The following is a 13,540-nucleotide window of genomic DNA, read 5'->3' on the forward strand; positions in this document are numbered from 1 at the left end:
GGAGAACTTGTTATGGGGTTCACAGGTTTGCTATTGACAGTTGCAACATGCCTAAGTGATCACGCAAGCAGAGTTGTCACCACCATTAGTGCTTCCTTCTTTTCTGAACAGGGCAGTGTGCCGTATGGTAACCGTTAATATTCACTGAGGCAGTTTGAGTTTACTCAAAGCACTAGGCCTCTGTGCGTTAATTGTACATGACCACTAAGAAGGCTAAGTATTTATATAAATAGAAACTGCCACCAGTCTCTTCTGTCACATATTTTGTTTATGCTTCCAGGCAGTTTATGGAAGAGCTTGTCACCTACATAGAAAGAACTCCCAAGCCAAGAACTGCAACCAAATGGAAGCACCAGGCTCTAAAGTAAGTCTGGGGGTTTTCCCTTCCACTCCTTTTTGCAGGATAGCTAAATCGTAAGCAAATTAGTCTGGGCGGGTGAGGGTTTATTATTTTTTTTAAATAAGTTTTGATGTCAGCATTCTTCATTCTTTTTGGTCAGGTTTCTGCAGCTCCCATCACTTGACTTGGGAAAACCGAGGTCTTGGCGGCAGTTGTACAGCATGCAAGATGTGAACAGCAGCCTTTCCAAGGTCAAGGTGGTTGGGTTTGCCGAGAAAGTGGTGAGAACATTTTTTTCTCACATTCGGTGAAAGTCTGTTCTATCAGCTTTAAAGTGTTGCGATTATTTGATTAGCTGTTTCTGGTGCTACCATCATCCTTCATCCCTTGGCATCGTCATTTACTCATCACTTCCTCTGCTTCTTGGCTTTGCGATCATCCTCAACTGTGTCTTGCCACTTTACTCCAGACCAACCCCGTTTCCTTTTCTACCGGTCTTCAGTATTCACTGCCTTCCTATGCATGCTGTTCTTATATCTTCAGGTTACTCAACCAAACCACCGTTTTTGACTCAAAATTACTCTATGCTTCGATGTGTTGTCTTTGGGTGAGAAATCCCATTAGTGCCATTTTTCTAAAAGCTGTTGTCCTATGTGTGTGATGAGTGTGCATACTGTTTGTTTTGCCTTCAGGATGTATTTGGAATGGTTCAAGTGTCTGCAGTCAGCTCGGGTTATTGCTTGGGCAGCTGCAACTGGATTGTCACAGCCGATCATGAAAAGGTAGGAACATTTTTGAAGAGCAGTCTTTTGCTACTGCAGGGTGTTCTTAATAACCCTTTGAGGTATGGTGGTTAGCATTCATAAACATAGATCAATACCGGAAACAGAATTCACTCAGACTCGCCAAAGTCAGACTCGAGCAGGCTCACTCGGGCTCATACTCACCATAAATCAGAACCTGCCATAGTGCCTCAGATTCGCATCCACTTCGACTCAAATTCTCAAATTCTTTCCGATTCGCTTGCACTCACTCAGACTTGCGAACATAGTTTGGCCCAATAAGTGAAAACTCACTCACACTCATGTGCACCGACACCTGTTAAAACACACTTGCGTTCATACTCACACCCACTTATACTCACGAACACCTACTTGCATCCACAGTCATTTTCATTAAAACTTACCAGCAATCACTCACACTCGCGTCTACCCTCGCTCTCATACGCACTCACGTCCACTCAAAATCACCATCATTGATTGTAGTTTGCATTCACATTAAATGGCCCTCACTGACTCTTCATAGTCGTGTCCACTCTAACTCACTGCTCTCTCGCCTGTTCATACTCTCGTCCACTCACTAATGCCCTATCTCACGCCTTTCAAGTAAGTGTAAAGTAAGTATAAGTCATTGTACTCGTGAGGGGGTATGTCAACCTATGCTCATGAATGTCTCTGAGTCACTCTGAGTGAGTTGATATATGAGTGAGTTTGCCAACGTATGCAAATAACCACCATTAACTTTTGTTCTTAATTGAAGCTAAACATTTCGACAGAATTACCTGTCTGGTTGGGAAAATTGATTAAGACTTAGGGATTGACTCCAACCAAATAAGGAAATTTACTAGCCCGACGTTTCGGAACCAATTCGGCTCCTTCTTCAGGGGGTATTCTTCGGAGATGGCGGTGTGCCGCTTTTAAAAGGTACGTCGTAACAAAGGAGAGAAAGGGGGAGAGAGCGTAAGGTGCGAAGACACTTGGCAGGGCACCTGCTCTAGACAGACAAAATAGGACAGACAAAATAGGGGGGGTGGGCTTCGGCGTCGCTGGTCGGCTGGGTTGACCGATGCTGGGCGCCCTTTAGTCGTGGGAATGCGTTGACAAGGGACGGGGGGGGGGGGGGGGGGCGAGTTGTTTTGGTGTTGCTGACCTAGAGCGGGGGGTCCTTTCTTCCCTTCGTCGCGTCTGCAAGGCCATGAACATACAAAGAAGGAAGAATGCCCTTCACGCGGTTTATATTACCCGCCGTGTTCTGAATGTGCCAAGACTCGAGTAGTAGCCTTTTTCGCCAGTTTGTCTCTGTTTGAAGAATTTGGGTTTCTTGGAAAGAAATCTTGTGGTCGGCGTCTTCGGAATGTTCGGCGACGGCGCTGCGTATTCGGTTGAATGTTCTGACGTCGTTTTCATGTTGTCTGATTCTTTCTTTTAGATTTTTGGTTTCCCCGATGTACGACGCCGGACAGTCGGCACAGCTGATTTTTCTTCTTAATTGCCTTTAATCTTCATTATTTTTCAACTTTATTTCTCCTTATTCCAGGCAACAGTTACTGTGTAGATCAGCCTTTGTACCTGCAGTCCTTCTGCACTATGCATAGGAGTACTGACCACTGCAGTTCTGAGATTAGCGATCAGCAGGGCCATGTCAGTTGTCAGTGTGTGTAAACTGTTGCACAACAGACGTGTGTTCAACCTTGGTATGGAAGCAAGTATTGCACTGCAAGAAAAACAATTCTGTCCAAGATAACGGAGAGATTTATTCACAAACAACCAACCTCCAGCAACAACTGTCACTATACTCACACATGTTCTTCGGTGGCAATGGGAGCAAAGGCTTCTGCTTTAAAGACAAATTCACAGAATGGGCTGCCGCTATAGTGCATCACGGAGGGAGGAGGGCTTCTTGCGGCTATTCTGCATAATCTTGCGGTGGTCAAAGGACCAGGTCACAAGAGAGCAGGGCATTCTGTTTTTCTTTTAGTGGTTTCCTTTCTGTTCTGGCCTGCCAAATTAAAAGGCTAGTTGGCCTCACAAGTCTCTCTTATCTCGATGCAGATTGTGTACATGTCAGGTTCATCAACATTAACTACGCACCCAAAGCCCATTGAGCACGGACCCCTAAGGAATGCTGATGCGCTCATCCTGACCAGCTTGACGCAGACACCATTGGCCAACCCAGACACCATGCTTGGAGAGTTCTGCATCACAGTAGGTAAGAGCACAGTGGGATAAAGGCAGTCAAACTTTCATCTTCCTGGAATTGTAAAGAAAAGCACAATTTTTGTACAGCCACAAAAATCTGCTTCTTAGGAAGGCCATCCCTGCATAAACAGCATTGAGCAGGCATGGGGAGTACTGCTCATATGTAGCGTCAGGCATGCTACTTTTTACCATTAGTGGTAAAAAGACAGCTGCACATGTTAAAAATGGCATTGTATGGATCCTGCGATGAATTTAAAGCACACACATTCAGGTGACAAGTGTCATGCAATGTCGTAGATCATAGTTGACTCTAAATCATTGCATTTGCTCAAAGCAGGCACGTGCTAGTTGTTTAAAGATGTGTTTAACATCATGCAACATATTTGTTCTATACATGGCAAATGCTGGGGGCGGGGGGGGTCTGGTCTGCATTAGACTAGCATTTGGTTGCAAAAGCGAAAATAAAAATCATTCACTCCTGTGATCCTGAAGCATTCCAATTCCATACCTGTTTAAGAAATTGCAAGAGATGTTAGCTGTTATCCTTAGCACTTTTATTTTGTAACAGCAGCAGTCTGGTTGCTTGCAATTTTTATTGTTTCATATTTTGCAAGTTTGTAAGCTGGCTTGCGCTGTTGTTAATGTGTACCCTTCAGCTGCATTTATGGTCTGCCAAGTGAAGCTGTATGCAAATGTGCGGTTTCCTGACCATAATCCTTGTGTGCTTCTGCAGCCATGACTGTGAAGATGGGAGGCAATGTACTCATCCCTTGCTACCCATCAGGCGTGACGTACGACCTCTTCGAGTGCCTCTCTGGTCACCTGGAGACCACCGGGCAGGTCAATGTCCCCATGTACTTCTTGTCACCTGTGGCCGAGAATTCGCTTGCGTACTCGTCCATACTTGCTGAGTGGTAGGTAAACACCGTTGTCCGAGAGCGCTCACCAAGATATAGGAGAACAGAGATATATTATTTTAACTGTGTTCTCTGCCATTTTCTTGCTTAAGCGTTTCCATCCCCTGTGGCATAGAAGTGTGATGATGTTCTATTGGAAGGGCAGTGCAGCAATTCTTTATCCTATAGTACTGTAATGCAGGGGTTCCCAAAATTTTCGGCCTTGGGGAACCCCACCTGCCTTCCCAGAGTGTCGCAGAACTCCCTTCCCCCTTCCTCTTTTTTTCCCGCCGACATGCTTATCCACGGCCTCACGATGGTTGTTGCGACCAATTAATCTTTCTTGTGCAGACTACCGAAGTGTGTAAATAGTGGCTTTAATTATTAAATGTTAACTCTTATGTAAATATCCACCCATTGGCAGGGGGGGGGGGGGTCAGATTTGTCTGGCGGCTCGTGGAACATGCATTGTTACTATTATTGCAGCTAAAATTACTGAGGATCAAGTGTGCAAAAAAATTTTACTTTTTGTAGTATATAGCAGTACCATGCTCTTACAATATTACCACACCCTTCACATCTATTGTGTGTGTGTGATTTTAATGGCCAGGAAAACTGTGCGGCATACTGTGTTCTAACTTTCACCCATTTAATTGCTTGCCAAGATTCAATCATTTTGCTTGCACCATTAGTTCACAGATGTCTTGGGAGCACTAAAGGCACACAATGGATTTCAGTTTTCCACTCATCTGGGCTTAAATAAGCAGGAATAACTCTGCACTTAAGCAGCATGATTGTCAACATGGTGTGTCTGTGCTGCTGCTATTCTGACGTTGGTTCACCATCCTCAGGTTAGAATCTTGCTAGGCCCACTAAACTAGGCCCTCTGAACTAGACCTGTTAAAAAAGAGACATGCCAAAAGTGAGACCCACTGTAACTAGGCCACCAAAATGCATGAGTTGTAGCTCGTTATACACGCTAATCTTATCAATCTTCATGCCGTGAGTGTAAGCAGTGCTGCAATGGTAATCAAAAGCAGTAAGTTTCATTTTGTTATGCCAGTGGCATTGGGATACTTGCTAGTGCAGGCTTAGTTTCATACTTGGTATTAGGGGGTGTGCAAATAGCGATTTTTGAGATCAAATCAAGTTTGAATAGTTTTCGAATAGTTTTTAAATAGACAGCTGTTATCGCAACTAATATAAAATTATGTTCACATCCTAGTATTCTTAAAGTTAGCAAGCTTCTGTCATTACGTAGTACGTTATGAAGCATTGTTTACTAAACGCATAAACGGAGCATGACTTACAGAAGTGAATCGAACTGAATCGAATACAAATAGTTTTCGAATAAAGAACAACCGTTATCGCTACTAATATAAAATGATGTCACATCCTAGTATTCCTAAAGTCGGCAAGCTTCTGTCATTACATCATCATCATCAGCCTATTTTATGTCCACTGCAGGATGAAGGCCTCTCCCTGCGATCTCCAATTACCCCTGTCACGTTATAAAACTTTGTTTATGAAAAGCATAAACGTAGCATTAGAAGCAAACAAGTAGGTTCTTTGTATGCACATGACTTTTCAGAGAGTGCGAATGGTCGCTGTATAGCCTGTAAAGTATGGCTACCTAAGCGACATAGCCTGACCCAGCATGAAAGTTCTCATGTTATACGTCTGTACTGTGCCCGCGGGGTTGAAAACTTATCGTACTTTTGCTCAAGCTTTATGTTTAATTGGGCGCAGTTGACGTTTTGAAAAAGTATTTGAAAAGCATTTGAAAAATATTCGTATTTATGAATAGTGACTATTTGATTAGAATACCGAAATGAATAGGACACTTTTCGATTCATTATTTGAAAAGTTCAGAAACCCCTACTTATTATTTCTCTGGGTGGCCTCTTTTTCTCTCTCTCTCTCTTTTTTTCTGAGAAGTGCATGTTATGCTCCTCATGCAAATTTACGTTTAACACCTGTTCTTCCTGACAGAGCATTTTTTTTAATGTCTTATATACCTAGGCTTTCCGCGGCCAAGCAGGCAAAAGTGTATATACCTGAAGAACCTTTCCCCCATGCTCAGTTGGTGCGTGGTGGAAGGTTAAAACCTTTTTCCAGCATCAAAGGTACGGAGTTTCTTGGTAGCCTTACGAACTTTTTTTCTGTTCTTTCTTTTTCAGTGTTTTCCTCTTACGTCATTCGTACCGTGAAGTATAAATAGCTGAAGTCACTGTTTCCCGTCCATGCTTCTTCTTTGATTTCTCTTTTCTAGCTGAAGGATTCACTGCTGATTTTCATACCCCTTGTATCGTGTTCGCTGGCCACCCTTCCCTTCGGTTTGGTGATGTGGTTCACTTCATGGAGCTTTGGGGGCCGTCACCAAACAATGTAGTCATATTCACAGGTGTGTTGGCTAATTTGTGAAGAGGTAAGTTTATTCTAAAAAGTAAACAACTAACATTTTCTTTTGACATGCTCACATTGTAGAACCTGACTTCAACTTGGCAGAAGCGATTGCACCATTTCAACCTATGGCAATGAAGGTTGGTTGTGTTTTTTTTTAATTGTATTTGTGTGCTTGTTGCTTCAATTAGCATATTATATGTGTAGGCTTTCGTTAATTTGTCCCTGATGGGTTCGATGAAATTGATCTAATTATCTGGCGGGCCAAATTAAACAAGATGCACGAAAAAAAAAAAACTTCAGAACACTGCTGATTCATTTGGCAGTATGTTCCCTATTCTAACGCCCCCGAATAGAATGTGCACCCACATTCTATGTGTCCAAAGTAGAAAGCTAATGTAGAAATGACATTAAAGTGCCTAAGCAAAGTAGAAATTCAACGTGCACCCGATTTTTTAGCATAAGAAATAGGCAAGGGTTCTGATATGTGCTGCACAATGGTGGCCGGCCTTCTACATTTAGCTTCGCCGCAATACATCCGTGCCATGTGGTAAAGCATACAAACACCACGAAGGAGGTTTTGTTTTTGTATTTGATTGCACTATGCAGGTAATTTTCGACAAAACAATAAGGTACGCGTTAGAATCTGATAAATACCGTAATCAGAGTTTATGAGCTAGGGTTATTGCTTAAATATCTTCCTCCTAGGATAGGCTGAAAACAGCCATTTTCAATGGACAATGACGTGTTCAGCACATTCACTGTCCCCTAAGCTTCGCTGAGAGATACTGTCACTAAAGGGGTCGCTATTGGGGTCGCCATAGGGATCAGTTGCGTGCGTGCTGACTGCTCAAGTTCGAATTATCCAGCGAAGGCCCATTTTTGGATAGAAATAATGAAAGTTTGGGCCCATAGATATGCATGGGCGCCAGCCAGGACCTTAGGCTGAGAATAAATTAACGGGAGTTGAATTAATGGAAGTCGACTGCACATACAACAGACCCTTGTTATATAATGTAACCGTCTTATTTGAGTTATCACTTTATTAGAAGTTTCTTGTGGTTTAGACTGCAGCGCGTGCCTTGTCTGCTGGATTATTCAAAATGGAGTGATGGTGGAATTCACTTAGTACAGAAATTGTGTACAGTACTGGACACTACTGGACAGGACTGCACATATCAGGCTGACATTATTTGCAAACTAATGGAAAGCTATTCGATATTCGATTCCACTTGCTTCTTACACTATTTGATTCCTATTTCATTCTAGCTCAGAGAGAGAGATTCTGTCACTATATTCGATTTGTATTCAGTTGATTTGGTCTCTACAACTTATTCGCACACTAATATAACAAGTAATTTCCTTTATGCTTTCTCTGGCTTCATTGTCTATTTGTTCGCATTATCTTTGCTGGTGTATACATTGATGCAAGGGCCGTGGTGATCTTTTAATACAGTTGAACCTCATTAATTTGAACTCTGAGCGGATATAAAATCTGTTCGAATTAACTGGAGTTCGAACTAGCGGGGGTCCCTTTTATTAGCGGTACTAGTGCAGAATACCAATATTACAAACGTATGCGCTATAAAGTAGGCCCTACTGCACATATTTAGGAACGCAATGTCAACAATTACGTATTGCGCAAGTACAGTATACGCAATGGTCAAGCAGGAATCCCGAGAAGCAGGCGTGCACTTTCGGGCCTGAACAGACCACCACACGCAGCACCAGTCGTTCCATGCATCGTGGCAGGGCGCCTGCAGGAACACGAGGCCACGTCACCTCTCAAAATGCGTTTATTTACGCAGATCCTGCCTTGAAATAATCTGTAATTTGCGCCTGAGTGACCTTTTTCCGGCGCAACTCCAACGACATCGACTGGAGTCTACTCCTGAGCTCCAGCGCGACCTCAGAGTTCTCCTCACCGGAAAAGTACTGCACTGCCGTTCTGCAGAAAATGACGGCGCCCTTGCAAGCGCGCGAGGCTGCATGATTTCCACCCTCTGCTTTAAACATGGCGCCTGCCATTGTTCGTGGTTCGCGACGCTATGGCGGCCGACGCGTCGAACTTTGGCATTCGGCTTGGGATTGCACGAAAAGTAGTCTGTGCGGACGGGCACTCTTATTCGAATTAACCGTGGCGCGTGTTTCAGGTTCGAATTAAGGAGAGTTTTTTGCCCATTCAAATACACGTCACTTTGCCAGGACCTATGGGCCAGTTCGAATTATCCGTTGGTTCCAATTATGTGACTTCGAATTAACGAAATTCGACTGTATGACATTTTTTTTTTCTCTCCATATCTTTTAGCTTCAGGTGGGGTGGAATGGGACACAGCCATCGTGTGACTGTGTATTAGTGCATGTGATGTCTGCCATTATAGCAAGAATATTTCACATCTGCGGGTCTCATATTTGTCAAGTACAGGGTGTGATGACAGCTTGTTACACATGTTCACCTCAACAGAAAGAATTCTTGCTTTCAGTGTGTCTTTACTGCGTGTTTATTTGTGTGCAGGCACTGTGCTTCCCCATCGACACGAGTCTTAGCTTTGTACAGGCCAACAAGCTCATCCGTGACCTGAAGCCCACCAACATTGTTCTGCCCCTGCAGTATACGTTGCCACCCCTCCTGCAGCCACACCGCAGCGACCTCGTCATCGAAACGGTGCGTACACATGTAGGCTTAGGCATGTGCACATAGAGGGCGCCAGCATAGAGGGGTCCAAATTAAGTGCACAGTCTTTAGTTCCTAATGGGGTGTGAAATGGAAAGCAGTGCTGGGGCAGATGGTACTACAGGATATTATTGTCATTGTTAGGAATCGTAGCCTCAGAACAAGGGTGTAGCCGGGTAATTAGGGATGGGCTAGATTAAGAAAAACAGCCTCCTCTGCCCCCAAGGCTACGTCTTTTTTTTTTTTTCATGGCAAGCTAGGTCGCAGTGTGGATAAAATACCAGCAAGGTCTGACCAAAAAGACGTTTAGTTTTACTAAAGCCTAAGATGTTCCTGTCTGAGGCGTCTTTTTAAGGAAAGGTTGAAAAAAGTCTGTTTTGATATATATATATGAGAGGGCACCGCAACCTAGTCTGGTCCCCCCTAAAGAAGAAGAATGACTTTATTTCGGTTTAAAGGCTACAAACCAAGGAAGGGAGGCAAAAAGGTGGTACACTACCTGACTAAGGCCTGCCCTTCCCTTTAGAAAAAATAAATAATAACATGGAAAATGAACATGTTTCAGCGATGACTCCTGCTGCAACTTCAAAATATACAGCTTAGTATAATGCAGCATACAAAACCAATACAAATTAAAAAGATAACTCTATATTAACGTACAAAGAATATGTGAAAGTAAAATATGAACACAGCAAGAAAGAAAGAACTCGCCGCGGTGGCTTAGTGGTTATCGTGTTGCGCTGCTAAGCATGAGGTCACGGCATCAAATCCCGGCCACAGCAGCCACATTTCGACGAGGGAGAAATGGAAAAACGCTCATGTCCCGTGCATTGGGGGCACGTTAAAGATCCCCTGGTGGTCAAAATTAGTCTGGAGTCCCCCAGTACGGCATGCCTCATAATCAAATGGGGGTTTTGGCACGAAAAACCCCAGGATTTAATTCAAGAAAGAAATAGTGTAGACAATCTAGATTATAAATTAAGACTCTTAAATAGATAGTTGTGAACACTTCATGAAACAATGGGGAGTGTGGTTTTTTATGTGCGAGTTCAGTAATTTTTGAATGAGAGTTCAACATCTGTGGTATTTTAAATGTTAACTTTTGAACACGTGGCATAATTTGTCTGTGGTCCATCAGGTTGATATGTATGTCAAAAGTTGTAGGCATTGTGCACAACTATATAATTACGAAGTTCAAACTATTTTGTCTTTATTAAATAAAAATCTTATATGGATAGCTACCTTCTTGTTATGTGTCTGATCTGCGTCCAACAACTGGTACTTTTTAAGTACAGTGGACTCCAGATAAATGAAACTCACTAAAACGGAAATGCCGAATAAATGGAACAAAGGCATACGTTGGTTGGCCACTTGTAGGCACAATGTTAACACACTTGGGTTAAACGGAACACATCTTTGTGTGAACTTTGGTTAGACGGAACTTTAACCGAGAATACCACCTACCTCATCGGCGAATGGAACAGGAATAGTCTGACCAACATGTCAAATGGTGATGCTATAATTAGTGAAGGAAATCCATTCCATCAGGCAGTTGCGGGAGAGCCGTTGCAAATTAAAGATGCTGAAGCTTGAAATGGTGTTTAAATCATAAGGGGGACTTTGATAGGCAAGCAATGAGTATGATCCTCGAGGAGGAAGAGAGCACTACGGAGTAGGTAGGGTCTTGTAGTCAGGCTGCCACTGCTGCTTCGTTCACAATGCCAGGAATGAGAGACCTCAGATGACGCCTTCGTTACCAGCTCTGAGGAAGACAGTTGAAAATATCATTTGTGAAGTTTGTGACGAAGACCATGATTCTATTGACGAAAACATGGATATTACGTTTCCAGTGCACATTATTGTTTCAGACGAGACAGCAAGACATGCAGCTGCAAGTCTGCATCACTATTTTGAATGCGACAACTGTGGAGAAGAATTGGGAATAATTTCACACATGAGCACAACCTTGCACAAGAGACCCTACAATATTAGAAGCACAGGGCAGCAAAGTCTATTTTTTACCACAGTAATATCGAAACACTTGAACACTTTTAGAGTAAAGTGATTGTTGGTGATTTTTGTGTCCTTTGCTTAAATGAAACTTCGGATAAACAGAACACATCTTTCTGTTAAGCGGAGTCCACTGTATGTATCTGGAAATTCTCCTAGAAGGGGAGTTTTACCGCTCGAAGTGCTTGTTTCTGCTGGCTATGAATCAGCAAGCAGATATATATATTGTTAATCACGACCATAAAAATTAGGGGCAGCTTCACACTAGTGGTGTGAAGACTGGGCAAACAGCTTCATAGATATAGATAGTATATGCAGGGGTGGGACTCGTGCCAATTGCGCCATTTTGATACCAACGCAAATTCCTGTGCCAAACTGCATCAAACACAGAAAATTGACCAAAATTGCGCCATGATATTGCCAGAACGGCTTCGGCATGTGTGCTGCGGCAGTGGCCGCAAGCAGAGAGCGGATTCGTTCTCCGTAAAAGAGTGCAGTCATTCACATTCTGCACCCCGCGCGACGGCTCCTCCCACACATTGTCTCGTAATTTTAGTGCTCATAAAAGTGGACTTTCCGGCACTTCCGGCAAGCAGCCAGTGCGCGCGCGGCCACTCCCTGCTGTTGTCCCTGCTGTAGGAATGACCAGGGCGGCTGTGTTTAGAGTGTACTAGAATATGGTAGAGTAGACAGAGTGGCACGGTGCTCCCAAGCTGAGGCGCAAAACAAGGAAAAGTAGACTGAGGTCGCCGCGAGTGAACTAGATATTAGGGAGGCGCACACTGCAGCGGGCGGGCGTTTCTGTCTCCAGGGCTGATATAGCCCAAAACTATTCTAGTCTGTGTTCCTGCCCATATGGGCGAGGCCTCAGCCATTTTGATCAACCACGAAGGGCTAATGGCAGATTTGGAATAAAAGGTCGCAGTTGCGCCCTAAAGGCAAAGCATCGATTAGTAGACAGCTTTTCGTAGTAAGGATATAGTTTTTTCGCCCCTATAAATTTGGAAACGTTATTGGATGCATATTTGGAAACTTGGAAGCATGGTGTGAGCGTGCACAAGCAAACATGAGCACATCACACTCGGTAACAGCAGCAGCGGGCGAAGTGACCTTCGTGCTGTCTATTGCTTCAACGCAAACAGAGCGGCGAGAACACAGCACGGACAAAGGTATGAGCCGTCTGCAGATTGCTTTCAAGATACGGCACGCGCGGCCGTGTAAAGTACGCAGTTGCTGGCAGAGTAAAAGCTGCCCCCCTCCCTCCCGTGGGAAAATGATCGAAAATAATTTTAAATAAGCAAAAAAGCGTAAAAACGAAACCGAAACCTCACCAAGCAGCCGAGCGAACCTCTGCGTGTGACGTTACAAGTGTACACCCAGCGGGGAAGGTTGCCGGTCTCGCCCGCAGGGCAAACGAAACCGGCAAAGAGCAGACGCTCAGCTTATTCGTGACCGCGCTGGACCTTCGGGTGACATTGTAAGATGCACCACCCATTCGGATCTGTCAAACAGTGACAGTTATGATTCAGACGAATTCAGTAGCCACGAATCGTCGTCCGCATTCGACCCGCCACCACTAGAGCCAGCGCCCATGCGCAACATATCGCGCTGCAACATGAAGGGTAGCCCTAACCACTGATTGTTATACGTTCTGCTTGCTATGTTACGTGTTTTACCCCTTCTCAGGGAACCGCTTCAGCATGCTTAATGTGGAGCACGACTTTCCGTATTTGTATCCCGCAAGAACGCTGCTGACAGTCCAAAGCACCGACCGGTGCATTTGTTTACATCGGCTGGTACAGCGACCACTTGTCGTTTGCTTGAGATAGCCGCTCATCGGTGACATCAATTAATGTCAGAAGATAACAAAACACGCAGATTTTGTGCATGTAAGCACCGTTACATCACTCTGGGTCGCGCTGATATGAGCGACCACACACCTTCGAAAACAGCGAGCGGGAGACCTGTAGTATAGGGGAGCGTTGTGTGCTTACCATTCTTCGTATTCTCGCCATGCACACAATTAGTGTTCTGTAAAGTAGACATAGAATAGGACATTGCGCATATGATCGTTCATTTAGAGAACGCATAGTTTTCTCGCAGAAACGCCGATGCCGTGAAGTACGACATCATTGGCAGCTGAACGAGACGGTTGTTTACGCATGCTGTATCGAAGGGGCCTCCGCTTGCTGCCCATTTGGGATATGAGGCAGACAGTGCACCTCGTAAGCTAAATAAT

General features: G+C 44.1%; 1 protein-coding gene across 1 annotated transcript in view; it reads left to right on the forward strand.

The window, feature by feature from the left end:
- Positions 1-13,540, forward strand: part of LOC119450527 (integrator complex subunit 9) — a 28,414-nt gene that overhangs the window by 5,868 nt on the left and 9,006 nt on the right. The window contains exons 6-14 of the mRNA XM_037714011.2: positions 281-364; positions 501-621; positions 1,033-1,122; positions 3,172-3,328; positions 4,052-4,232; positions 6,237-6,340; positions 6,487-6,618; positions 6,702-6,757; positions 9,133-9,282. Coding sequence (XP_037569939.1) covers positions 281-364; positions 501-621; positions 1,033-1,122; positions 3,172-3,328; positions 4,052-4,232; positions 6,237-6,340; positions 6,487-6,618; positions 6,702-6,757; positions 9,133-9,282 — 1,075 coding nt within the window. The remainder of the gene's footprint in view (positions 1-280; positions 365-500; positions 622-1,032; positions 1,123-3,171; positions 3,329-4,051; positions 4,233-6,236; positions 6,341-6,486; positions 6,619-6,701; positions 6,758-9,132; positions 9,283-13,540) is intronic.

This window comes from Dermacentor silvarum, chromosome 4 (assembly GCF_013339745.2).
Source record: "Dermacentor silvarum isolate Dsil-2018 chromosome 4, BIME_Dsil_1.4, whole genome shotgun sequence".
Taxonomy (NCBI): Eukaryota; Metazoa; Arthropoda; class Arachnida; order Ixodida; family Ixodidae; genus Dermacentor; species Dermacentor silvarum.